The sequence below is a fragment of the Salvelinus alpinus genome, chromosome 10 (assembly GCF_045679555.1).
Source record: "Salvelinus alpinus chromosome 10, SLU_Salpinus.1, whole genome shotgun sequence".
Taxonomy (NCBI): domain Eukaryota; kingdom Metazoa; phylum Chordata; class Actinopteri; order Salmoniformes; family Salmonidae; genus Salvelinus; species Salvelinus alpinus.
In genome coordinates this window covers 81594012-81622011 of record NC_092095.1, presented here as the reverse complement: position 1 = coordinate 81622011, position 28000 = coordinate 81594012, and the positions used below count along the sequence as shown (strand labels likewise).

The 28000-nt window shown below is 42.4% G+C and overlaps 2 protein-coding genes across 8 annotated transcripts in view; both read left to right on the top strand.

Moving 5' to 3' along the window:
- tpp2 (tripeptidyl peptidase 2) overlaps window positions 1–16417 on the top strand; it is an 84347-nt gene extending 67930 nt beyond the window's left edge. Inside the window, exons 25-30 of one of the 3 annotated variants that reach the window (XM_071330998.1) lie at window positions 9961–10057; window positions 12281–12411; window positions 13231–13366; window positions 13457–13573; window positions 13738–13857; window positions 14913–16417. In XM_071330998.1, the coding sequence (XP_071187099.1) occupies window positions 9961–10057; window positions 12281–12411; window positions 13231–13366; window positions 13457–13573; window positions 13738–13857; window positions 14913–15002 (691 nt within the window). In that variant the 3' untranslated portion in view covers window positions 15003–16417. Of the gene's footprint in view, window positions 1–9960; window positions 10058–12280; window positions 12412–13230; window positions 13367–13420; window positions 13574–13737; window positions 13858–14912 lie in introns of all 3 variants that reach the window. The other 2 variants (XM_071331000.1, XM_071330999.1) reach the window with 2 other exon arrangements.
- A 3294-nt stretch (window positions 16418–19711) lies between these two features.
- Window positions 19712–23483, top strand: LOC139532863 (putative nuclease HARBI1). Of its 5 annotated transcripts, XR_011666671.1 has the most exons (8): window positions 19712–20784; window positions 20875–20936; window positions 21019–21105; window positions 21193–21476; window positions 21556–21591; window positions 21690–22244; window positions 22526–22637; window positions 22732–23483. XR_011666671.1 is itself a non-coding variant. In XM_071330996.1 (7 exons), exons 1-5 carry the CDS (start codon window positions 20457–20459, stop codon window positions 21283–21285), a joined length of 483 nt encoding a protein of 160 aa, XP_071187097.1. In that variant the 5' UTR covers window positions 19712–20456; the 3' UTR covers window positions 21286–22244; window positions 22526–22637; window positions 22732–23483. The 5 variants fall into 5 exon arrangements, 2 of the variants coding, with proteins under 2 accessions (XP_071187097.1, XP_071187096.1); XR_011666670.1 differs by having other exon boundaries at window positions 21556–22244; XR_011666669.1 differs by having other exon boundaries at window positions 21193–21591.
- Window positions 23484–28000: the final 4517 nt, after the last annotated feature.

Genomic DNA, 28000 nt, shown 5'->3' with positions numbered 1-28000 from the left:
TCTCTCTACCTGCTGTCAGTCTCTGTCTGTCTGGGTCTTTCTACCTGCTGTCAGTCTCTCTCTGTCTGTCTGGGTCTTTCTACCTGCTGTCAGTCTCTGTCTGTCTGTCTGGGTCTTTCTACTTGCTGTCAGTCTCTCTGTCTGTTTGGGTCTCTCTACCTGCTGTCAGTCTCTCTCTGTCTGTCTGGGTCTTTCTACCTGCTGTCAGTCTCTCTCTGTCTGTCTGGGTCTTTCTACCTGCTGTCAGTCTCTCTCTGTCTGTTTGGGTCTTTCTACCTGCTGTCAGTCTCTCTCTGTCTGTTTGGGTCTTTCTACCTGATGTCAGTCTCTCTCTGTCTGGGTCTTTCTACCTGCTGTCAGTCTCTCTGTCTGTTTGGGTCTCTCTACCTGCTGTCAGTCTCTCTGTCTGTTTGGGTCTCTCTACCTGCTGTCAGTCTCTCTGTATGTTTGGGTCTTTCTACCTGCTGTCAGTCTCTCTGTCTGTTTGGGTCTTTCTACCTGCTGTCAGTCTCTCTCTGTCTGTTTGGGGGTCTCTACCTGCTGTCAGTCTCTCTCTGTCTGTTTGGGTCTTTCTACCTGCTGTCAGTCTCTCTGTCTGTTTGGGTCTCTCTACCTGCTGTCAGTCTCTCTCTCTCTGTCTGTCTGTCTGGGTCTTTCTACCTGCTGTCAGTCTCTCTCTGTCTGGGTCTTTCTACCTGCTGTCTCTCTCTCTCTCTGTCTGTTTGGGTCTTTCTACCTGCTGTCAGTCTCTCTCTGTCTGTCTGGGTCTTTCTACCTGCTGTCAGTCTCTCTCTCTCTGTCTGTCTGGGTCTCTACCTGCTGTCCTTCTCCCATTCCACTGTGTCCTTCACCTCTGACTCTCCGTCATCTCTCTCTGTTCTGTGGTCTGGGGGAAATGAATCATCGTGTTGAATTAGGAGGCTGCAGTTTGCACAAAGCAGCGAGGATTGTTTTAAGGTGGAGATCTGGTTCTTCTGTTTGTAGTCGTGAGCAAATGCTCTTGGTTGGACATCTATCAACAAGATCATTGGAGAGAAGAAAAACATGTTTATTTTATTTCACTCTGTACACCATTTAAAACGGCCAAACTCTGTTCACAACAGTGTTCAGTTGGTAAGAGACATTCAGTAAATACTAGGAATAGATTGTCCACCATCTATGTGTTATCCAGACAGGAAAGAGAAACAGGCAAAATAACATTTAGATTCAGAGCAATAAAACAAATAGAATAATTTATCTGAGCGAAACAGAAACCTTTCAATATATACATTCATACAGTACTTTAGATCCATGTAAATATAATCAATATAATCAATAGGAAGGTTGTACAGGACTATGGTAGATGAAGGAACCAATATAATCAATATAATCAATAGGAAGTTTGTGCAGGACTATGGTAGATGAAGGAACCAATATAATCAATATAATCAATAGGAAGGTTATGCAGGACTATGGTAGATGAAGGAACCAATATAATCAATATAATCAATAGGAAGGTTATGCAGGACTATGGTAGATGAAGGAACCAATATAATCAATATAATCAATAGGAAGGTTATGCAGGACTATGGTAGATGAAGGAACCAATATAATCAATGTAATCAATATAATCAATAGGAAGGTTATGCAGGACTATGGTAGATGAAGGAACCAATATAATCAATATAATCAATAGGGAGGTTGTACAGGACGATGGTAGATGAAGGAACCAATATAATCAATAGGAAGGTTATGCAGGACTATGGTAGATGAAGGAACCAATATAATCAATATAATCAATATGAAGGTTGTACAGGACTATGGTAGATGAAGGAACCAATATAATCAATAGGAAGGTTATGCAGGACTATGGTAGATGAAGGAACCAATATAATCAATATAATCAATATGAAGGTTGTACAGGACTATGGTAGATGAAGGAACCAATATAATCAATATAATCAATAGGGAGGTTGTACAGGACTATGGTAGATGAAGGAACCAATATAATCAATATAATCAATATAATCAATAGGGAGGTTATGCAGGACTATGGTAGATGAAGGAACCAATATAATCAATATAATCAATAGGGAGGTTATGCAGGACTATGGTAGATGAAGGAACCAATATAATCAATATAATCAATCGGAAGGTTATGCAGGACTATGGTAGATGAAGGAACCAATATAATCAATCGGAAGGTTATGCAGGACTATGGTAGATGAAGGAACCAATATAATCAATATAATCAATAGGAAGGTTGTGCAGGACTATGGTAGATGAAGGAACCAATATAATCAATATAATCAATAGGAAGGTTGTGCAGGACTATGGTAGATGAAGGAACCAATATAATCAATATAATCAATAGGAAGGTTGTACAGGACTATGGTAGATGAAGGAACCAATATAATCAATATAATCAATATGAAGGTTGTACAGGACTATGGTAGATGAAGGAACCAATATAATAAATATAATCAATATAATCAATATGAAGGTTGTACAGGACTATGGTAGATGAAGGAACCAATATAATCAATATAATCAATAGGAAGGTTATGCAGGACTATGGTAGATGAAGGAACCAATATAATAAATATAATCAATATAATCAATAGGAAGGTTGTGCAGGACTATGGTAGATGAAGGAACCAATATAATCAATATAATCAATATAATCAATAGGAAGGTTGTACAGGACTATGGTAGATGAAGGAACCAATATAATCAATATAATCAATATGAAGGTTGTACAGGACTATGGTAGATGAAGGAACCAATATAACCAATATAATCAATAGGGAGGTTATGCAGGACTATGGTAGATGAAGGAACCAATATAATCAATAGGAAGGTTGTGTAGGACTATGGTAGATGAAGGAACCAATATAATCAATATAATCAATAGGAAGGTTGTACAGGACTATGGTAGATGAAGGAACCAATATAATCAATAGGAAGGTTGTGCAGGACTATGGTAGATGAAGGAACCAATATAATCAATATAATCAATAGGAAGGTTGTACAGGACTATGGTAGATGAAGGAACCAATATAATCAATATAATCAATAGGAAGGTTGTACAGGACTATGGTAGATGAAGGAACCAATATAATCAATATAATCAATAGGAAGGTTGTACAGGACTATGGTAGATGAAGGAACCAATATAATCAATATAATCAATAGGGAGGTTGTACAGGACTATGGTAGATGAAGGAACCAATATAATCAATATAATCAATAGGAGGGTTGTACAGGACTATGGTAGATGAAGGAACCAATATAATCAATAGGAGGTTATGCAGGACTATGGTAGATGAAGGAACCAATATAATCAATATAATCAATAGGAAGGTTATGCAGGACTATGGTAGATGAAGGAACCAATATAATCAATATAATCAATAGGAGGTTGTACAGGACTATGGTAGATGAAGGAACCAATATAATCAATATAATCAATATAATCAATAGGAAGGTTGTACAGGACTATGGTAGATGAAGGAACCAATATAATCAATAGGGAGGTTATGCAGGACTATGGTAGATGAAGGAACCAATATAATCAATATAATCAATGGGAAGGTTGTACAGGACTATGGTAGATGAAGGAACCAATATAATCAATATAATCAATAGGAAGGTTATGCAGGACTATGGTAGATGAAGGAATCAATATAATCAATATAATCAATAGGGAGGTTATGCAGGACTATGGTAGATGAAGGAACCAATATAATCAATATAATCAATGGGAAGGTTGTACAGGACTATGGTAGATGAAGGAACCAATATAATCAATATAATCAATAGGAAGGTTATGCAGGACTATGGTAGATGAAGGAATCAATATAATCAATATAATCAATAGGAAGGTTATGCAGGACTATGGTAGATGAAGGAACCAATATAATCAATATAATCAATAGGAAGGTTATGCAGGACTATGGTAGATGAAGGAACCAATATAATCAATAGGAAGGTTGTACAGGACTATGGTAGATGAAGGAACCAATATAATCAATAGGAAGGTTATGCAGGACTATGGTAGATGAAGGAACCAATATAATCAATAGGAAGGTTATGCAGGACTATGGTAGATGAAGGAACCAATATAATCAATAGGAAGGTTATGCAGGACTATGGTAGATGATCAATATAATCAATAGGCGCCGGTTCATTTCCGGCGCCGAAAAGAGATGGCCGCCTCGCTTCGCGTTCCTTGGAAAATATGCAGTATTTTGTTTTTTTATGTGTTATTTCTTACATCGGTACCCCAGGTAATCTTAGGTTTCATTACATACAGTCGGGAGGAACTACTGAATATACGATTAACGTCAACTCATCATCGTTCCTACCAGGAATATGACTTTCCTGAAACGGATCCAGTGTTTTGCCTTCCACCCAATACAATGGATCTGATCCCAGCCGGCGACCCTGTGCGACGCCGTAAAAGGGGCAAACGAGGCGGTCTCGTGGTCAGGCTTCGGAGACGGGCACATCGCGCTCCACTCCCTAGCATACTACTCGCCAATGTCCAGTCTCTTGACAATAAGGTTGATGAAATCCGAGCACGGGTAGCATTCCAGAGAGACATCAGGGATTGCAACGTGCTCTGCTTCACGGAAACATGGCTAACTCAAGAGACGCTAACGGAGTCGGTGCAGCCAGCTGGTTTCTTCATGCATCGCGCCGACAGAAACAAACATCTTTCTGGTAAGAAGAGGGGCGGGGGGGTATGCCTTATGATTAACGAGACGTGGTGTGATCATCATAACAACACACAGGAACTCAAGTCATTCTGTTCACCTGATCTAGAACTCCTCACAATCAAATGTCGACCGCATTATCTACCAAGGGAATTCTCTTCAATCATAATCACAGCCGTATATATTCCCCCCCAAGCAGACACATCGATGGCCCTGAACGAACTTTATCTGACTCTTTGTAAACTGGAAACCACACACCCTGAGGCTGCATTCATCGTAGCTGGGGATTTTAACAAGGCTAATCTAAAAACAAAACTCCCTAAATTCTATCAGCATATCGATTGTGCTACCAGGGCTGGAAAAACCCTAGATCATTGTTATACTAATTTCCGCGACGCATATAAGGCCCTCCCCCGCCCCCCTTTCGGAAAAGCTGACCACGACTCCATTTTGTTGATTCCAGCCTACAAACAGAAACTAAAACAACAAGCTCCCGCGCTCAGGTCTGTTCAACGCTGGTCCGACCAATCTGAATCCACGCTTCAAGACTGCTTCGATCACGCGGATTGGAATATGTTCCGCATTGCGTCCAACAACAATATTGACGAATATGCTGATTCGGTGAGCGAGTTCATTAGGAAGTGCATTGACGATGTCGTACCCACAGCAACGATTAAAACATTCCCAAACCAGAAACCGTGGATTGACGGCAGCATTCGCGTGAAACTGAAAGCGCGAACCACTGCTTTTAACCAGGGCAAGGTGACCGGAAGCATGACCGAATACAAACAGTGTAGCTATTCTCTCCGCAAGGCAATCAAACAGGCTAAGTCCCAGTACAGAGACAAAATCGAGTCGCAATTCAACAGCTCAGACACAAGAGGTATGTGGCAGGGTCTACAGTCAATCACGGATTACAAAAAGAAAACCAGCCCCGTCGCGGACCAGGATGTCTTGCTCCCAGACAGGCTAAACAACTTTTTTGCCCGCTTTGAGGACAATACAGTGCCACTGACACGGCCCCCTACCAAAACCTGCGGGCTCTCCTTCACTGCAGCCGAGGTGAGTAAAACATTTAAACGTGTTAACCCTCGCAAGGCTGCAGGCCCAGACGGCATTCCCAGCCGCGTCCTCAGAGCATGCGCAGACCAGCTGGCTGGTGTGTTTACGGACATATTCAATCAATCCTTATCCCAGTCTGCTGTTCCCACATGCTTCAAGAGGGCCACCATTGTTCCTGTTCCCAAGAAAGCTAAGGTAACTGAGCTAAACGACTACCGCCCCGTAGCACTCACTTCCGTCATCATGAAGTGCTTTGAGAGACTAGTCAAGGACCATATCACCTCCACCCTACCGGACACCCTAGACCCACTCCAATTTGCTTACCGACCCAATAGGTCCACAGACGACGCAATCGCAACCACACTGCACACTGCCCTAACCCATCTGGACAAGAGGAATACCCATGTGAGAATGCTGTTCATCGATTACAGCTCAGCATTTAACACCATAGTACCCTCCAAACTCGTCATCAAGCTCGAGACCCTGGGTCTCGACCCCGCCCTGTGCAACTGGGTCCTGGACTTCCTGACGGGCCGCCCCCAGGTGGTGAGGGTAGGTAACAACATCTCCACCCCGCTGATCCTCAACACTGGGGTCCCACAAGGGTGCGTTCTGAGCCCTCTCCTGTACTCCCTGTTCACCCACGACTGCGTGGCCATGCACGCCTCCAACTCAATCATCAAGTTTGCGGATGACACTACAGTGGTAGGCTTGATAACCAACAACGACGAGACGGCCTACAGGGAGGAGGTGAGGGCCCTCGGAGTGTGGTGTCAGGAAAATAACCTCACACTCAACGTCAACAAAACAAAGGAGATGATTGTGGACTTCAGGAAACAGCAGAGGGAGCACCCCCCTATCCACATCGACGGGTCAGTAGTGGAGAAGGTGGAAAGTTTTAAGTTCCTCGGTGTACACATCACGGACAAACTGAATTGGTCCACCCACACAGACAGCGTTGTGAAGAAGGCGCAGCAGCGCCTCTTCAACCTCAGGAGGCTGAAGAAATTCGGCTTGTCACCAAAAGCACTCACAAACTTCTACAGATGCACAATCGAGAGCATCCTGTCGGGCTGTATCACCGCCTGGTACGGCAACTGCTCCGCCCACAACCGTAAGGCTCTCCAGAGGGTAGTGAGGTCTGCAGAACGCATCACCGGGGGCAAACTACCTGCCCTCCAGGACACCTACACCACCCGATGTCACAGGAAGGCCATAAAGATCATCAAGGACAACAACCACCCAAGCCACTGCCTGTTCACCCCGCTATCATCCAGAAGGCGAGGTCAGTACAGGTGCATCAAAGCAGGGACCGAGAGACTGAAAAACAGCTTCTATCTTAAGGCCATCAGACTGTTAAACAGCCACCACTAACATTTAGCGGCCGCTGCCAACATACTGACTCAACTCCAGCCACTTTAAAAATGGGAATTGTTTGAAATTATGTAAAAATGTACCACTAGCCACTTTAAACAATGCCACTTAATATAATGTTTACATACCCTACATTACCCATCTCATATGTATATACCGTACTCTATACCATCTACTGCATCTTGCCATGCCGTTCTGTACCACCACTCATTCATATATCTTTATGTACATATTCTTTATCCCTTTACACTTGTGTGTGTGTATAAGGTAGTAGTTGTGGAATTGTTAGGTTAGATTACTTGTTGGTTATTACTGCATTGTCGGAACTAGAAGCACAAGCATTTCGCTACACTCGCATTAACATCTGCTAACCATGTGTATGTGACTAATAAAATTTGATTTGATTTGAGATGAAGGAACCAATATAATCAATATAATCAATAGGAAGGTTGTACAGGACTATGGTAGATGAAGGAACCAATATAATCAATATAATCAATATAATCAATAGGAAGGTTATGCAGGACTATGGTAGATGAAGGAACCAATATAATCATTATAATCAATAGGAAGGTTATGCAGGACTATGGTAGATGAAGGAACCAATATAATCAATATAATCAATAGGAAGGTTATGCAGGACTATGGTAGATGAAGGAACCAATATAATCAATATAATCAATATAATCAATAGGAAGGTTATGCAGGACTATGGTAGATGAAGGAACCAATATAATCAATATAATCAATAGGAGGTTGTACAGGACTATGGTAGATGAAGGAACCAATATAATCAATATAATCAATAGGAAGGTTATGCAGGACTATGGTAGATGAAGGAACCAATATAATCAATATAATCAATAGGAAGGTTATGCAGGACTATGGTAGATGAAGGAACCAATATAATCAATAGGAGGTTATGCAGGACTATGGTAGATGAAGGAACCAATATAATCAATATAATCAATAGGAAGGTTATGCAGGACTATGGTAGATGAAGGAACCAATATAATCAATATAATCAATAGGAGGTTGTACAGGACTATGGTAGATGAAGGAACCAATATAATCAATATAATCAATAGGAAGGTTATGCAGGACTATGGTAGATGAAGGAACCAATATAATCAATAGGAAGGTTGTGGAGGACTATGGTAGATGAAGGAACCAATATAATCAATATAATCAATAGGAAGGTTGTACAGGACTATGGTAGATGAAGGAACTAATATAATCAATATAATCAATATAATCAATAGGAAGGTTGTACAGGACTATGGTAGATGAAGGAACCAATATAATCAATATAATCAATAGGAGGTTGTACAGGACTATGGTAGATGAAGGAACCAATATAATCAATATAATCAATAGGAGGGTTGTACAGAACTATGGTAGATGAAGGAACCAATATAATCAATATAATCAATAGGAAGGTTGTGGAGGACTATGGTAGATGAAGGAACCAATATAATCAATAGGAAGGTTGTGCAGGACTATGGTAGATGAAGGAACCAATATAATCAATATAATCAATAGGAAGGTTATGCAGGACTATGGTAGATGAAGGAACCAATATAATCAATAGGAGGTTATGCAGGACTATGGTAGATGAAGGAACCAATATAATCAATATAATCAATAGGAAGGTTATGCAGGACTATGGTAGATGAAGGAACCAATATAATCAATATAATCAATAGGAAGGTTATGCAGGACTATGGTAGATGAAGGAACCAATATAATCAATATAATCAATAGGAAGGTTGTACAGGACTATGGTAGATGAAGGAACCAATATAATCAATAAGAAGGTTATGCAGGACTATGGTAGATGAAGGAACCAATATAATCAATAGGAAGGTGGTGCAGGACTATGGTAGATGAAGGAACCAATATAATCAATAGGAAGGAACCAATCTATCTCGTTAGAGTATTGATCTGGTCAATGTGTTAGTGTGTTTTGTCTGTTTGTAACACTGTGTTATATGTGAAAAATGGGATCGCGTTTGAAATTGTATTTTAATGTTTAATTAAGGACTCTTGAAAATGTGTTCAAATAAGGACTAAAAGAGATCCTAATAAAATAAATCTCCCGCTCTCTCCGCTCTCTCTCTCTCTCTGCTCTCTTCCTCCCTCTCTCTCTCCGCTCTCTCTCTCTCTCCGCTCTCTTCCTACCTCGTCTCTCTCTCCTCTCTCTCTCTCTCCGCTCTCTTCCTACCTCGTCTCTCTCTCCGCTCTCTTCCTCCCTCGTCTCTCTCTCCGCTCTCTTCCTACCTCGTCTCTCTCTCCGCTCTCTTCCTCCCTCGTCTCTCTCTCCGCTCTCTTCCTCCCTCGTCTCTCTCTCGTCTCTCTTCCTCCCTCGTCTCTCTCTCCGCTCTCTTCCTCCCTCGTCTCTCTCTCCGCTCTCTTCCTCCCTCGTCTCTCTCTCCGCTCTCTTCCTCCCTCGTCTCTCTCTCCGCTCTCTTCCTCCCTCGTCTCTCTCTCCGCTCTCTTCCTCCCTCGTCTCTCTCTCCGCTCTCTTCCTCCCTCGTCTCTCTCTCCGCTCTCTTCCTCCCTCGTCTCTCTCTCCGCTCTCTTCCTCCCTCGTCTCTCTCTCCGCTCTCTTCCTCCCTCGTCTCTCTCTCCGCTCTCTTCCTCCCTCGTCTCTCTCTCCGCTCTCTTCCTCCCTCGTCTCTCTCCCTCGTCTCTCTCTCCGCTCTCTTCCTCCCTCGTCTCTCTCTCCGCTCTCTTCCTCCCTCGTCTCTCTCTCCGCTCTCTTCCTCCCTCGTCTCTCTCTCCGCTCTCTTCCTCCCTCGTGTCTCTCTCTCTCTCTCCCCTCCAGGTTAGACACCAGCTCCCTGTATGATGAACTGAAGGAGAACTTCTCTTCTTACCTGCCACTACATGTTCAGAGGCTGCACCAGCTCGACTCTGAGAAGGTACACACTCTCTCTGCTGTTGATTAGTCGCGTCTAACCCTGATCACTCTCTCTCTGCTGTTGATTAGTCGCGTCTAACCCTGATCTCTCTCTCTCTGCTGTTGATTAGTCGCATCTAACCCTGATCTCTCTCTCTCTGCTGTTGATTAGTCGCGTCTAACCCTGATCTCTCTCTCTCTCTCTCTCTGCTGTTGATTAGTCGTGTCTAACCCTGATCTCTCTCTCTCTCTCTGCTGTCGATTAGTCGCGTCTAACCCTGATCTCTCTCTCTCTGCTGTTGATTAGTCGCGTCTAACCCTGATCTCTCTCTCTCTCTCTCTGCTGTTGATTAGTCGCGTCTAACCCTGATCTCTCTCTCTGCTGTTGATTAGTCGTGTCTAACCCTGATCTCTCTCTCTCTCTGCTGTTGATTAGTCGCATCTAACCCTGATCTCTCTCTGCTGTTGATTAGTCGCTGTTGATTAGTCGCGTCTAACCCTGATCTCTCTCTCTCTCTCTCTCTGCTGTTGATTAGTCGCATCTAACCCTGATCTCTCTCTCTGCTGTTGATTAGTCGTGTCTAACCCTGATCTCTCTGCTGTTGATTAGTCGCGTCTAACCCTGCTCTCTCTCTCTCTGCTGTTGATTAGTCATGTCTAACCCTGATCTCTCTTTCTCTGCTGTTGATTAGTCACGTCTAACCTTGATCTCTCTCTCTCTGCTGTTGATTAGTCGCGTCTAACCCCGATCTCTCTCTCTCTCTGCTGTTGATTAGTCGCGTCTAACCCCGATCTCTCTCTCTCTCTCTGCTGTTGATTAGTCGTGTCTAACCCTGATCTCTCTTTCTCTGCTGTTGATTAGTCACGTCTAACCCTGATCTCTCTCTCTCTGCTGTTGATTAGTCGCGTCTAACCCTGATCTCTCTCTCTCTGCTGTTGATTAGTCATGTCTAACCCTGATCTCTCTTTCTCTGCTGTTGATTAGTCGCGTCTAACCCTGATCACTCTCTCTCTGCTGTTGATTAGTCGCGTCTAACCCCGATCTCTCTCTCTCTCTCTGCTGTTGATTAGTCATGTCTAACCCTGATCTCTCTCTGCTGTTGATTAGTCGCGTCTAACCCTGAACTCTCTCTCTCTGCTGTTGATTAGTCGCGTCTAACCCTGATCTCTCTCTCTGCTGTTGATTAGTCGCTTCTAACCCTGATCTCTCTCTGCTGTTGATTAGTCACGTCTAACCCTGATCTCTCTCTGCTGTTGATTAGTTGTGACTAACCCTGATCTCTCTCTGTCTGCTGTTGATTAGTCACGTCTAACCCTGATCTCTCTCTCTCTCTCTGCTGTTGATTAGTCGCATCTAACCCTGATCTCTCTCTCTCTGCTGTTGATTAGTCGCATCTAACCCTGATCTCTCTCTCTCTGCTGTTGATTAGTCGCGTCTAACCCTGATCTCTCTCTCTCTGCTGTTGATTAGTCGCGTCTAACCCTGATCTCTCTCTCTCTGCTGTTGATTAGTCACGTCTAACCCTGATCTCTCTCTCTCTGCTGTTGATTAGTCACGTCTAACCCTGATCTCTCTCTCTCTGCTGTTGATTAGTCACGTCTAACCCTGATCGCTCTCTCTGCTGTTGATTAGTCGTGTCTAACCCTGATCTCTCTCTCTCTGCTGTTGATTAGTCGCGTCTAACCCTGATCTCTCTCTCTGCTGTTGATTAGTCGCGTCTAACCCTGATCTCTCTCTGCTGTTGATTAGTCGTGTCTAACCCTGATCTCTCTCTCTCTGCTGTTGATTAGTCGTGTCTAACCCTGATCTCTCTCTCTCTCTGCTGTTGATTAGTCGCGTCTAACCCTGATCTCTCTATCTCTGCTGTTGATTAGTCGCGTCTAACCCTGATCTCTCTGCTGTTGATTAGTCGTGTCTAACCCTGATCTCTCTCTCTGCTGTTGATTAGTCGTGTCTAACCCCGATCTCTCTCTCTGCTGTTGATTAGTCGTGTCTAACCCTGATCTCTCTCTCTGCTGTTGATTAGTCGTGTCTAACCCTGATCTCTCTCTCTGCTGTTGATTAGTCGTGTCTAACCCTGATCTCTCTCTCTGCTGTTGATTAGTCGTGTCTAACCCTGATCTCTCTCTCTCTGCTGTTGATTAGTCGTGTCTAACCCTGATCTCTCTGCTGTTGATTAGTCGTGTCTAACCCTGATCTCTCTGCTGTTGATTAGTCGTGTCTAACCCTGATCTCTGTCTGTAGGAGCGTTTGAAGCGCCTGGGTGACATCGTAAAGGCCTCTGACATGGTTCTGTCTCAGATCGACCAGACGGCCCTGGCAGTCTACCTCACCATAAAGACCGACCCTCGCCCCGACGCTGCCACAATCAAGAGGTACACCACTAAGTCTTAGCCTGGGTCCCAGATGGAGCCCTATTCCCTATATAGTGCACTACTTTAGACCAGAGCCCTATAGAACCCTATTCCCTATATAGTGCACTACTTTAGACCAGGACCCTATAGAACCCTATTCCCTATATAGTGCACTACTTTAGCCCAGGGCCCTATAGAACCCTATTCCCTATATATAGTGCACTACTTTAGACCAGGACCCTATAGAACCCTATTCCCTATATAGTGCCCTACTTTAGGCCAGGGCCCTATGGGGAATAGGGTTCCATTTAGGGCGCACCCTTAGCTAGTCAGATCACAACAGGTTGTCTGTCTTGTATATCCGTTAACCACTTCCCTTTGACCTCGTTTCTAGTGGACAGAGAATCTGTCATGTCATTTAACCACTTCCCTTTGACCTCGTTTCTAGTGGACAGAGAATCTGTCATGTGATTTAACCACTTCCCTTTGACCTCGTTTCTAGTGGACAGAGAATCTGTCATGTCATTTAACCACTTCCCTTTGACCTCGTTTCTAGTGGACAGAGAATCTGTCATGTGATTTAACCACTTCCCTTTGACCTCGTTTCTAGTGGACAGAGAATCTGTCATGTGATTTAACCACTTCCCTTTGACCTCGTTTCTAGTGGACAGAGAATCTGTCATGTGATTTAACCACTTCCCTTTGACCTCGTTTCTAGTGGACAGAGAATCTGTCATGTGATTTAACCACTTCCCTTTGACCTCGTTTCTAGTGGACAGAGAATCTGTCATGTGATTTGATATGAAATAGACCGCCATGTTTCTGTGTGTTTCCCTGCAGTGACATGGAGAAGCAGAAATGTTCCCTGCTGGATGCTCTGTGTAGGAAGGGCTGTGCCCTGGCTGACCTGTTGCTGCTGCCTGCTACACCCCAGGACGGGTCTGGGGGGGCTGGGGAGGCTGTGGGGGCTGGGGAGGCTGTGGGGGCTGGGGAGGCTGTGGGGGCTGGGGAGGCTGTGGGGGCTGGGGAGGCTGTGGGGGCTGGAGAGGCTGGGGAGGGGGCAGAGACGGGTGCTGACGAGGAGGAGGTGACTAGCTCTGACGACGCCCAACAGGGCAGGGCCAAAGCCTTGACAGACACCTTCTGGGAGCTGCAGAAGTGGGTGGAGCTAACGGACTCTAAGGTGAGGAGAAGAGGTGTGGCTGTTTCCTTGTTTGGTTTCCCTAGCAGATCCCCGGCTTACGCCACACCTTGCAGTGGATGATACGGTAACGGTAACTTACATATGAATCATCCAGCTCAATCTTTCTCCCAATTTTGATGGTTTTTGTTCCCCTTCCTCTCCAGGTGTTGACGTTCTCCTACAAACATGCACTAGTCAATAAGATGTACGGCAGAGCCCTGAAGTTTGCCTCCAAGATCGTAGAAGACAAACCCAGTAGAGACAACTTAAAGAACTGCATTCAGGTCAGAAACAGCCTCCGTCCCAACTACCTGATACATCTACTTCCTGTTAGACATGTTTTACAGCCTCCGTCCCAACTACCTGATACATCTACTTCCTGTTAGACGTGTTTTACAGCCTCAGTCCAACTACCTGATACATCTACTTCCTGTTAGACGTGTTTTACAGCCTCCGTCCCAACTACCTGATACATCTACTTCCTGTTAGACATGTTTTACAGCCTCCGTCCCAACTACCTGATACATCTACTTCCTGTTAGACGTGTTTTACAACCTCAGTCCAACTACCTGATACATCTACTTCCTGTTAGACATGTTTTACAGCCTCAGTCCAACTACCTGATACATCTACTTCCTGTTAGACGTGTTTTACAGCCTCAGTCCAACTACCTGATACATCTACTTCCTGTTAGACGTGTTTTACAGCCTCAGTCCAACTACCTGATACATCTACTTCCTGTTAGACATGTTTTACAGCCTCAGTCCAACTACCTGATACATCTACTTCCTGTTAGACATGTTTTACAACCTCAGTCCAACTACCTGATACATCTACTTCCTGTTAGACGTGTTTTACAGCCTCAGTCCAACTACCTGATACATCTACTTCCTGTTAGACGTGTTTTACAGCCTCAGTCCAACTACCTGATACATCTACTTCCTGTTAGACATGTTTTACAGCCTCAGTCCAACTACCTGATACATCTACTTCCTGTTAGACATGTTTTACAGCCTCAGTCCAACTACCTGATACATCTACTTCCTGTTAGACGTGTTTTACAGCCTCAGTCCAACTACCTGATACATCTACTTCCTGTTAGACGTGTTTTATAGCCTCAGTCCAACTACCTGATACATCTACTTCCTGTTAGACGTGTTTTACAGCCTCAGTCCAACTACCTGATACATCTACTTCCTGTTAGACTTAGACTAGCAGGGTTTACTGTGTCTGTAACACTTGAACAAAGAGCCTAAAGCTCAGAGACATTCAGATAGCAGCTTTTCTGGAGACATGTTCTGCTTCCTGTATTGTGACGTCACGTCCTGTGTGTTTTCAGGTAATGCGGTCCTTGGGCTGGATGCACTGTGCCACTTTCACAGAGAACTGGCTGCCCATCATGTACCCAGCCGACTACACTCCCTTCTAGACAGTCTGTTACACACACACACACACACACACACACACACACACACACACACACACAGCAGTCATGGATTGACCTCACAAACATCAACACACATCTGAAAACAGTCAGCGTTTGTACCAAGTCTTGACCGAATGCCTCGAACAATGTGGTCGGCGTAGAGAAGATTTCAACCCAGACACATTTCAGAGCTTCTTGGTTTAAAAACCCTCCACTGTTGTTCAGTTGTAGATAGAAAGATGATGAACAGAACGGATTGGATTTTTCCATCTTTACCTGACATTTCTATTGTTTTTTTCAACGTTTTGAATGTTTCACCCTCCTGAATGAACCCGGTCTGTAGAAAGGTACCGACACGCGTCATAATACACATTATAAAGACGCAATGTAACATGTTGTTATTCTACCTGATGGATTTTAAATGTGTGCGCATGTCTTTTAGAGTAAACAGCTGAAGCTGATCATTTTGAGTCCACGTCAAATTGATCCCCTTTTTTATTTTAATGCCAGTCCATTATTCTGTGTGTGTGTGTGTGTGTGTGTGTGTGTGTGTGTGTGTGTGTGTGTGTGTGTGTGTGTGTGTGTGTGTGTGTGTGTGTGTGTGTGTGTGTGTGTGTGTGTGTGTGTGTGTGTGTGTGTGTGTGTGTGTGTGTGTGTGTGTCCTCACTTTGGAATCCCTGGAAAGAGCCTCCGTCGTTGTCAGGATTCCACAGTGATCCTGTCCTCGGTTTAGTTTCAACACTTTCACCCCTCCCTCCCTCCCTCCCTCCCTCCCTCTTTCCTTCCCTCCCTCTTTCCCTCCCTCCCTCCCTTCCTTCCCTCCCTTCCTCCTTCCTTTCTCTTTCTCTGTACTGTAAACAAAGCATTTGAGGTTTTAGTTACGGTCTGAAGTTCAGGGTTCATCTATCTCATTCTGTCTTCTCGTTGCCAATGACAGTCTCCTAATGGCCTTAACCAATCACAGGACCTTCTGCCCCGTCCAACACTGACTCCAGATCTATCAGAACAACCTCTCATAATCGGTCGTTGGCCCAAACACCACCCTATTCCCTATATAGTGCACTTCTTTTGACTAGAGCCCTATGGGGGTTTCATAGGGCTGTGGTTGAAAGCAGTGCACTATATAGGGAATAGGTTACCATTTGGGAGGCATCCTATCTGTTCTCTCTGCTGGTGTCAAAAGGACCTTTCAGATAATATTAATGGATGTCTTGTATTTATATTACAACTAAAAACCTTAGTCAATTAACGACAATATTTGACGGAATGTTAATATTTTAAGGAAATGTAGTTTTTAGTATTATTTTATAACCATATTCTTCCTGGGCGACATATGGAAAGTACCAACACGCTGTTTTGCTGTCACAGTAACTGTAATGTAATTATGTCACAAATGAATAAAAAGATTTGGAAGAGTATTTGTATGAGTGTGTTATGTAGTTATCAGATCCACCAGTCGACTACTTAGGACTTCCTATATCCATAAGCCATTTATATTTGACTATAGAAACTGGAACCAGACAGCAAACTGCATATATTTTCATATTTAATATCAATCCAAACTTCCCAAGTACATGTTTTTAAAGGAAAAGGAAACCGAAGCCTTACATCGTGGAACCACATTCTGAGCGTTTTTGTCTGTGTTGTATGTGGGACATATTTGGGAGATGGACCGTTGCTAGGCAACAGGCCGAAACGCGATTGAGAGAACAAGGACTCCTGAAGCTTCAAGCAAACAATGTTACTAACTAGTTAGGTTGAATCGGTTTAAAGTGAAACTAATGAATTATGAAATGTAGTTAATATATGAACAGTTAGTGCAGGATGTCATGTAAAACAATCTTACCAGCATGAAATAGTTTCCAATCGTTCAGATCGTGACGTTGCGTTGTAACATTTTGACGGGCTGTTTCTTTCTGCCTGTCGACTGCTATCGTTACGCTGAGTTGACTGTAAAAGATTAATTGCTCAAGTAAGCTGGTAGTGATTAGGGACTGTTAGCCATTTTTAAAATGAGCAGGATAAATGTGTCTGTTTTCTAAAGGAACTGTGTCTAGCCAACTGCCCACATTGTGGACGTTTCTCTGCGCGCCTTTTATGGCTATGTGGGAAGCTAATCAACCTCAAGAGGGCCGTCTTGGTTTAGCTTGACATTAAATAGGCAGCTCACACCCCTGTGACAAGTCAACTACTGTAATGAAACCCCCTAGCAGACTGCTAGGCTACCATACACACCCTTCTACCATCATGCACTGCCTCAGTCAGAAACTCTGTCTAGACTACCATACACACCCTTCTACCATCATGCACTGCCTCAGTCAGAAACTCTGTCTAGACTACCATCTCATCCCAATTATATCCAAATAAAAAGGCCAATATAGCTTGGAAAGACAATCAGTGCAGCCTCTTTCAGTGCACGTTTGTCAATATACCCCCATCTCAGACAGTATGAGTGGCTTCTCCAGTCTTATGGTCAACTGTTATCCTGTTATCTCTACCCTTTCTACAGACATTATAACTGTTATCCTGTTATCTCTACCCCTTCTACAGACATTAAAACTGGTATCCTGTTATCTCTACCCCTTCTACAGACATTAAAACTGTTATCCTGTTATCTCTACCTCTTCTACAGACATACCAGTTATCCTGCTGTCTCTACCCCTTCTACAGACATTAAAACGGTTATCCTGTTATCTCTACCTCTTCTACAGACATTAAAACGGTTATCATGTTATCTCTACCCCTTCTACAGACATTAAAACTGTTATCCTGTTATCTCTACCCCTTCTACAGACATTATAACTGTTATCCTGTTATCTCTACCTCTTCTACAGACATTAAAACAGTTATCCTGTTATCTCTACCCCTTCTACAGACATTAAAACTGTTATCCTGTTATCTCTACCTCTTCTACAGACATTAAAACGGTTATCCTGTTATCTCTACCCCGTCTACAGACATTAAAACAGTTATCCTGTTATCTCTACCTCTTCTACAGACATTAAAACGGTTATCCTGTTATCTCTACCCCTTCTACAGACATTAAAACTGTTATCCTGTTATCTCTACCCCTTCTACAGACATTATAACTGTTATCCTGTTATCTCTACCTCTTCTACAGACATTAAAACAGTTATCCTGTTATCTCTACCCCTTCTACAGACATTAAAACTGTTATCCTGTTATCTCTACCCCTTCTACAGACATTATAACTGTTATCCTGTTATCTCTACCTCTTCTACAGACATAACAGTTATCCTGCTGTCTCTACCCCTTCTACAGACATTAAAACGGTTATCCTGTTATCTCTACCTCTTCTACAGACATTACAACGGTTATCCTGTTATCTCTACCCCTTCTACAGACATTAAAACAGTTATCCTGTTATCTCTACCCCTTCTACAGACATTAAAACTGTTATCCTGTTATCTCTACCTCTTCTACAGACATTAAAACGGTTATCCTGTTATCTCTACCCCTTCTACAGACATTAAAACAGTTATCCTGTTATCTCTACCTCTTCTACAGACATTAAAACGGTTATCCTGTTATCTCTACCCCTTCTACAGACATTAAAACTGTTATCCTGTTATCTCTACCCCTTCTACAGACATTATAACTGTTATCCTGTTATCTCTACCTCTTCTACAGACATTAAAACAGTTATCCTGTTATCTCTACCCCTTCTACAGACATTAAAACTGTTATCCTGTTATCTCTACCCCTTCTACAGACATTATAACTGTTATCCTGTTATCTCTACCTCTTCTACAGACATTAAAACAGTTATCCTGTTATCTCTACCCCTTCTACAGACATTATAACGGTTATCCTGTTATCTCTACCCCTTCTACAGACATTAAAACTGTTATCCTGTTGTCTCTACCCCTTCTACAGACATTAAACCTGTTATCCTGTTATCTCTACCCCTTCTACAGACATTAAAACGGTTATCCTGTTATCTCTACCCCTTCTACAGACATTATAACGGTTATCCTGTTATCTTTACCCCTTCTACAGACATTAAAACTGTTTCTCTTGCTGGACACTCATCCCATCATACAAACCCAATGATATATTTAGAGAGGAGACCATCTGACACACACACATCCATTACCCAATCTCTGTTTACAAGCAGCATGTGTAATAGCAATTTGGAATCAGTGCTGTGGAGAGATATACACACACACACACTATTACCCAGTCTCTGTTTACTAGTCAGTAATCCCAGTTTGTAAATATAGGTTTGACAGAGGGTTGTTGCTTCAAGTTATGCTCGATGTATTTCCTGGTCACAGCAGTGTATTTCTAGTGAGTGTTTTTACAGTAGCTTGCTGTTAGAAATGGATACCAATGCATACACAATGGAACACATTATATAATACCTTATGGAGCGGGATACATGGGGAATACCTATACATAAACATGGGGAATACCTATACATGGTGAATACCTATACATAAACATGGGGAATACCTATACATGGTGAATACCTATACATAAACATGGGGAATACCTATACATGGTGAATACCTATACATAAACATGGTGAATATACATAAACATGGGGAATACCTATACATAAACATGGTGAATACATATACATAAACATGGGGAATACCTATACATGGGGAATACCTATACATGGTGAATACCTATACATAAACATGGTGAATATACATAAACATGGGGAATACCTATACATGGTGAATACCTATACATAAACATGGTGAATATACATAAACATGGGGAATACCTATACATAAACATGGGGCCTGTTGCACAAAAGTAGAATTAAGACATCCGGGATAAATGACTCAGCTGAGCTCAATGAAGCCAAAACATGTGCGTCCAGGCTTAATTGGTTGCACAAAGACCAAGCCAGGATGAGCAGACACGGATTCATTAAGCCAGGTGAAACCAATCCTGGATAGGTGCGCGCTCACGGCTCACTCAAATAGACCCCGCCACAGATCACAGATTAACTGATTTACCATGGCAACTAGAGCCGCGTACTTTTCCCCGTCGGAAGCACAAATCCTCATGGAGGCATACGAGGAGGTAAAAGATATAATTAAGAAGAAAGGCAACACCGCCACAGTGATAAAGCAAAGAGAAAAAGCGTGGCAAAGTATTGCAGACCGCCTGAATGCGTAAGTAGTGCACAATTACACACTCACCGCTCCGCTGAAACATCACAATTACAATTCAAATATTTAATTCACATCTCCAAAAATGCAGTTGTACTGTAATTATGAAACGGTTAAATGTTTAATTGAAATGCACTGCAGATATGAGTGAAATTGTGTAAAGTAACTCCATCACACTGTATAAAGCTATGATACATTTTTTGATATTTTTACTGAAAACAAGACAAAAATACCAAGTAATTTTTTGCAGTGTGACTCCATTAAATGTGTGTGTGTGTGTGTGTGTGGGTGTGTGTGTAGATTAAACATGAACGGGCCAAAACGGACATGGCAGCAGGTCAAAATCAAATACAAGAACATTCTGCAGAATGGTATGGTCCCTGACTAATATTTAACAAAGCACAAGCATATATTGTACCCAGAAGGTGCCTGCTCACACATTGTCTGTACTGTTTTAGCAGTGAAAAAGAATACCCACAGACAAGGCACGGGTGGTGGGTCACCAAAGGCTGACCTTACCCCAGCAGAGGACATGGCCTTGGAGCTAAATAAAGGCAGGCCCGTCTTAGAGGGGATCCCTGGGGGGAAAGAGACGAGCATAGGTTCCTCCCAAGATGCCACCCGCTTCATTCAAGGTATGTCCTTCCATCTCTACATGGGATACAACCACATTCATATTGAATCAATTTGGACTGTCTGACTTTGGTTTACCTATTGCCTTGCAGTGTCTGGCAGCACTGTGTTCCTGTTAGAGCCACCAGCACAAGCACCAGACGATGCTGATCCAGTGAGTACTCCATCAAAGGCATACTGTAGGCCTGGCATGTCTTGTCTACTAGCTTCAATATGAATCCGATTAAATGTGATAGGGTGAAGGCCCCAGTGCAGCAGCAACAGCACATGATGGAGACGATGATGAGGAGGAGACCATCTCTCTGGATTCCAGAAGGCATGAGGTATCATGTTAAGACTGTGAAAGTACTATTTACTCTACAATGGTGAGGAGTCCTCATCAAAATCAAAAAATCTAATTTCTTTTACAGGACCCAGATGCTATACAGTGGGAAAACCAGCCTGGCAACATAGTGCGTATTAATAAAAGGACACCACATCCTGCCAAATTCCAGCTGCGCTAATTGTATTGTGTTCACAGAGCTCACAAGCTATCAGAAAGTTGTATGGCAACCACCTCCGGCGCCAAATAGAACTGGCAGACATAGACATTCAGTACAAGAAGAAAAAGATGGAAAATCTTGCACTGGAGTCCGAAATAAAAAAGAGGACAATTAGGAAACTGGACCTTGAAATAAAAAAACTTGAGAGGGAGGTGAGATATGCCTTCAATGTACACTGTATGCTAACTGTAACACAAATGTATTAATCATTATTTTTCTTTCCTCCCCCAGCTCCAAGAAGATGACACAGCTTAAAATAAAAATTAGGTATATTCTCGTAAAGTCAAGTGAGCCATGACATATGAGCTCTTATTGTGAGCACACAGGACGGTGGCATCTTTCTAAGGTTTTTTTTATTTTCCCAGCAATCAGTACAACCAAGTCATCGTTATAAGGCATCGCCCTCTTTTGCCCACCCCCCCAGCACCAGGTGTGGCCACTAGCCTATATGAAGGCCCAAAATTGTGTGTTCCTTTCTGCTCTGACAATGGCATGCCCATTCGTGCGAGATGTGGTGGATGAAGAAGCACTTGTGCTGAGGAGAGCCTTCAGGCGAGAAAGGGTCTTCAGGGACCGGTTGGACCCACTGGCCTTCCCTGATGACCATCTATATGAAAGATACAGGTTTTCTGCAGATGGCATCAGGTATCTATGCAGACTACTGGGTCCCAGGATTAAGCACCGCACTGCACGGAGCCATGCACTGAGTGTGGAGCAAATGGTTTGTGTGGCCTTGCGCTTTTTTGCTAGTGGAGCCTTCCTGTACTCAGTGGGGGATGCAGAACAGCTGAACAAGGCCACAATTTGCCGCACAATAAGGAGTGTGTGTCTGGCTATCAAAGCATTAGCAGATGTCTTCATCTCCTTCCCTGGCCACAGAAGACTCTGTGACATCAAAGAGGAGTTCTATAGGATTGCAGGTAAGAGGATCTACAAATTACAGGACAACTGTTAACACATAGTAGGATACTCATTACTTTGTGTGACAGGTTTCCCCAATGTCATTGGTGCAGTGGACTGCACACACATAAGGATAAAAGCCCCCTCAGGTGCCCATGAGGCCGATTTTGTGAATAGGAAATCCTTTCACAGCATTAATGTTCAGGTGAACATAACTTTTTGATATTGTCCATTGACGAACACTCTGCATTGCCAGTGATGTGCATTGATTGGTGTAATATTCCTCATCTTATGATTTCAGATGGTCTGCAATGCTGACTGTGTGATCAGCAATGTTGTGGCAAAATGGCCTGGCTCAGTCCATGACTCCAGAATCTTTCGGGCCTCTGAAATCTATCAGTGCCTATCACAAGGTAAGCCACACAACCCCTATTTATAACCATCATGGCTGTGTCAAGAATATCACTGTGTTTATGAGGTAGTAATGATGAGATTTTGTGTTGACAGGTGAATTCTCTGGTGTGTTGCTGGGAGACAGGGGGTATGGCTGCCAGCCTTTTCTCCTGACACCTTTCACAGACCCCCAGGAAGCACAGCAGGCCTACAACCATGCCCATGCCAGGACCAGGGCCAGAGTTGAAATGACCTTTGGCCTCCTGAAGGCACGCTTTCACTGCCTTCACAAATTAAGAGTCAGCCCTGTTAGGGCATGTGATATTACTGTGGCTTGTGCTGTTCTCCACAATGTGGCCTGCCTGAGGAAGGAGAGGGCCCCCAGAGTGCCACCAGCCATGGACTGGGACAATCCGGCAATCTTCCCTGATGACGACAGTGGTCGGCTGCTGAGGGACCAATATGTGTTGAATTATTTTAGTTAGTATGTGTGCTTTCAATTTTGGTTAAATATGTCCTGCGGTGGCAGAGGAATTTGGGTTTTTTTGGGTTCGTTTTTTGACGAATTTGGCCTCTTATGATGTTTGTGCGGTATACTGTGTGTAATACAAGGCTGCAGGGAGGCTACTGCATCCATTCATTTGTCTGTTCAGTTGATGTGTATGGATTTGTCCTGCATTTATTTTAGTGTGCAGACATGCAGGGTGTGTTATATACAGACCTTTGAATGTGTATGTATCATTTTGTATAATATGCTTGGATTCTGTGCTTTCCATCTTGTAGAGTCACTGTGACTTCAGTTTCGAAAGGAGCTGATGGTTTACCTGCTTTGTTTTGTCCTTATTCAATAAAGGAACATAATGTTACACATTGTGTTTTTATATTCATATGGAATGTGTATTTGTTTATATGACAGAGTACTAGGGCCACACTGAAGATAAAGTCATAAATTTATGAGGCTGGTTCTTTCTGCAGAAAAGCTACATATTGTTTTTACAGTTTTGATACTTATGACAATGTGATACTTAATATTCTGGCACATCAGCATGTCTTTGTTTATGAAACCATACTGAAGTACAATTTCACGAAATGCCCCACATCTGTCATTTTAACAACTGTCCTCCTTTAAAACAACTGGTTACAATATTATGACTTGTGTTTTTTTCCCCTCTGTGGCCCTAATATTCTATCATTTTATATATAGCCTTATAGTCTATGGGAAACTGTAAATTATCTAATGATAGCAACATCATCTAAAAATCATTTTTTATCCAAAATCATTGAAATTAATGATCACAAACGTTTAAATAATAACAGTGGGTCTAGTTATATGTGATAACAATGTATAGTGAGCAGTGAAATAACTATTGGTTTCCATTTGTGGTGACTGCTGACTGACATTAGGGATGAGATTAAATAGATCCTGGAATTTAGCCTGGTCTGGAGCAGGCTAGCTCCACAGAATAAATCTCCATGGTAATTTATACCATAACATATCCTCCTGCCCCCTATCCATCTTTAGTGCAACCGGATTACGGATCAATTGAGCCAGGATCACCAAGATATCCTGGCTTAATCCCTTATCCTAGTTTTGTGCAACAGGCCCATGGTGAATACATATACATAAACATGGTGAATATACATAAACATGGGGAATACCTATACATGGTGAATACCTATACATAAACATGGTGAATATACATAAACATGGGGAATACCTATACATGGTGAATACCTATACATAAACATGGTGAATATACATAAACATGGGGAATACATATACATGGTGAATACCTATACATAAACATGGTGAATACATCAACATGGTGAATACCTATACATAAACATGGGGAATACCTATACATAAACATGGTGAATACCTATACATGGTGAATACATATACATGGTGAATACATAAACATGGTGAATACCTATACATAAACATGGTGAATACATAAACATGGGGAATACCTATACATAAACATGGTGAATACCTATACATAAACATGGTGAATACCTATACATAAACATGGTGAATACCTATACATAAACATGGTGAATACCTATACATAAACATGGTGAATACATAAACATGGTGAATACCTATACATAAACATGGTGAATACATAAACATGGGGAATACCTATACATAAACATGGTGAATACCTATACATAAACATGGTGAATACCTATACATAAACATGGTGAATACCTATACATAAACATGGTGAATACATAAACATGGTGAATAACTATACATAAACATGGTGAATACATCAACATGGTGAATACCTATACATAAACATGGGGAATACCTATACATAAACATGGTGAATACCTATACATGGTGAATACATATACATGGTGAATACATAAACATGGTGAATACCTATACATAAACATGGTGAATACATAAACATGGGGAATACCTATACATAAACATGGTGAATACCTATACATAAACATGGTGAATACCTATACATAAACATGGTGAATACCTATACATAAACATGGAGAATACCTATAGATTAACATGGGGAATAGCTATACATAAACATGGTGAATACCTACACATAAACATGGTGAATACCTACACATAAACATGGTGAATACCTATACATAAACATGGGGAATAGCTATACATAAACATGGTGAATACCTATACATAAACATGGTGAATACCTATACATACACATGGTGAATACCTATACATAAACATGGGGAATATCTATACATAAACATGGTGAATAACTATACATACACATGGGGAATACCTATACATAAACATGGTGAATACCTATACATATACATGGTGAATATCTATATATATACATGGAGAATACCTATACATAAACATGGGGAATACATATACATAAACATGGTAAATACCTATACATAAACATGGTGAATACATAAACATGGTGAATACATTTACATTACATTTAAGTCATTTAGCAGACGCTCTTATCCAGAGCGACTTACAAATATGGGGAATACCTATACATAAACATGGTGAATACCTATACATAAACATGGTGAATACCTATTCATAAACATAGGGAATACCTATACAGAAACATGGAGAATACCTATACATGAACATGGTGAATACCTATACATAAACATGGTAAATACCTATACATAAACATGGGGAATACCTATACATAAACATGGGGAATACCTATACATAAACATGGGGAATACCTATACATAAACATGGTGAATACCTATACATAAACATGGTGAATAAACATGGTGAATATACATAAACATGGGGAATACCTATACATAAACATGGTGAATACCTATACATAAACATGGTGAATAAACATGGTGAATATACATAAACATGGGGAATACCTATACATAAACATGGTTAATACCTATACATATACATAAACATGGTGAATACCTATACTTAAACATGGTGAATACCTATACATAAACATGGTGAGTACCTATACATAAACATGGGGAATACCTATACATATACATAAACATGGTGAATACATATACATAAACATTGTGAATACCTATACATAAACATGGTGAATACCTATACATAAACATGGTGAATACCTATACATAACCACGGTGCCACTATGGACCAGGATACATGGGGATTTGAACTCTGACCTCCATTAAAAACGGTTTTGATTTCGTCAGCGTTTGGCCTGGGTATGAGAATTTGACCTGGATACGCCAGCTCTCGGGTTTCTGATATGACCGTTAAAACCAAATCTAATCCAGCCTGAAACCCTTTTGTCCGAGGTCCTTGGTATGCCCCTGCCTCTGCCCTACATAGCTCGGTATGAGGGGGTCTGATGAGGGGGACAGGGCCAAAGGAAATGGCTGGTCCACAGAGAGAAGGAGTGATGTCAGTGTCTGATTCTGTTGTGGTATTGTTGTACTGTGACCTTTTATACTTGTTTTGACTTGGTAACCAATAGCAAGCCATTTCTAGATTTAACCTATCATAGAAGGCAGAGGTTGCCGGGTGAACTGATTCAAATGGCAACTTGGAGGCAACCCCCAGTATGTTGTTGTGGTATTGTTGTACTGTGACCAACCCCCAGTATGTTGTTGTGGTATTGTTGTACTGTGACCAACCCCCAGACCAGTATGTTGTTGTGGTATTGTTGTACTGTGACCAACCCCCAGACCAGTATGTTGTTGTGGTATTGTTGTACTGTGACCAACCCCCAGACCAGTATGTTGTTGTGGTATTGTTGTACTGTGACCAACCCCCAGACCAGTATGTTGTTGTGGTATTGTTGTACTGTGACCAACCCCCAGACCAGTATGTTGTTGTGGTTTTGTTGTACTGTGACCAACCCCCAGACCAGTATGTTGTTGTGGTATTGTTGTACTGTGACCAACCCCCAGACCAGTATGTTGTTGTGGTATTGTTGTACTGTGACCAACCCCCAGACCAGTATGTTGTTGTGGTATTGTTGTACTGTGACCAACCCCCAGACCAGTATGTTGTTGTGGTATTGTTGTACTGTGACCAACCCCCAGACCAGTATGTTGTTGTGGTATTGTTGTACTGTGACCAACCCCCAGACCAGTATGTTGTTGTGGTATTGTTGTACTGTGACCAACCCCCAGACCAGTATGTTGTTGTGGTATTGTTGTACTGTGACCAACCCTCAGACCAGTATGTTGTTGTGGTATTGTTGTACTGTGACCAACCCCCAGTATGTTGTTGTGGTATTGTTGTACTGTGACCAACCCCCAGACCAGTATGTTGTTGTGGTATTGTTGTACTGTGACCAACCCCCAGTATGTTGTTGTGGTATTGTTGTACTGTGACCAACCCCCAGACCAGTATGTTGTTGTGGTATTGTTGTACTGTGACCAACCCCCAGACCAGTATGTTGTTGTGGTATTGTTGTACTGTGACCAACCCCCAGTATGTTGTTGTGGTATTGTTGTACTGTGACCAACCCCCAGACCAGTATGTTGTTGTGGTATTGTTGTACTGTGACCAACCCCCAGACCAGTATGTTGTTGTGGTATTGTTGTACTATGACCAACCCCCAGACCAGTATGTTGTTGTGGTATTGTTGTACTGTGACCAACCCCCAGACCAGTATGTTGTTGTGGTATTGTTGTACTGTGACCAACCCCCAGTATGTTGTTGTGGTATTGTTGTACTGTGACCAACCCCCAGACCAGTATGTTGTTGTGGTATTGTTGTACTGTGACCAACCCCCAGACCAGTATGTTGTTGTGGTATTGTTGTACTATGACCAACCCCCAGACCAGTATGTTGTTGTGGTATTGTTGTACTGTGACCAACCCCCAGACCAGTATGTTGTTGTGGTATTGTTGTACTGTGACCAACCCCCAGACCAGTATGTTGTTGTGGTATTGTTGT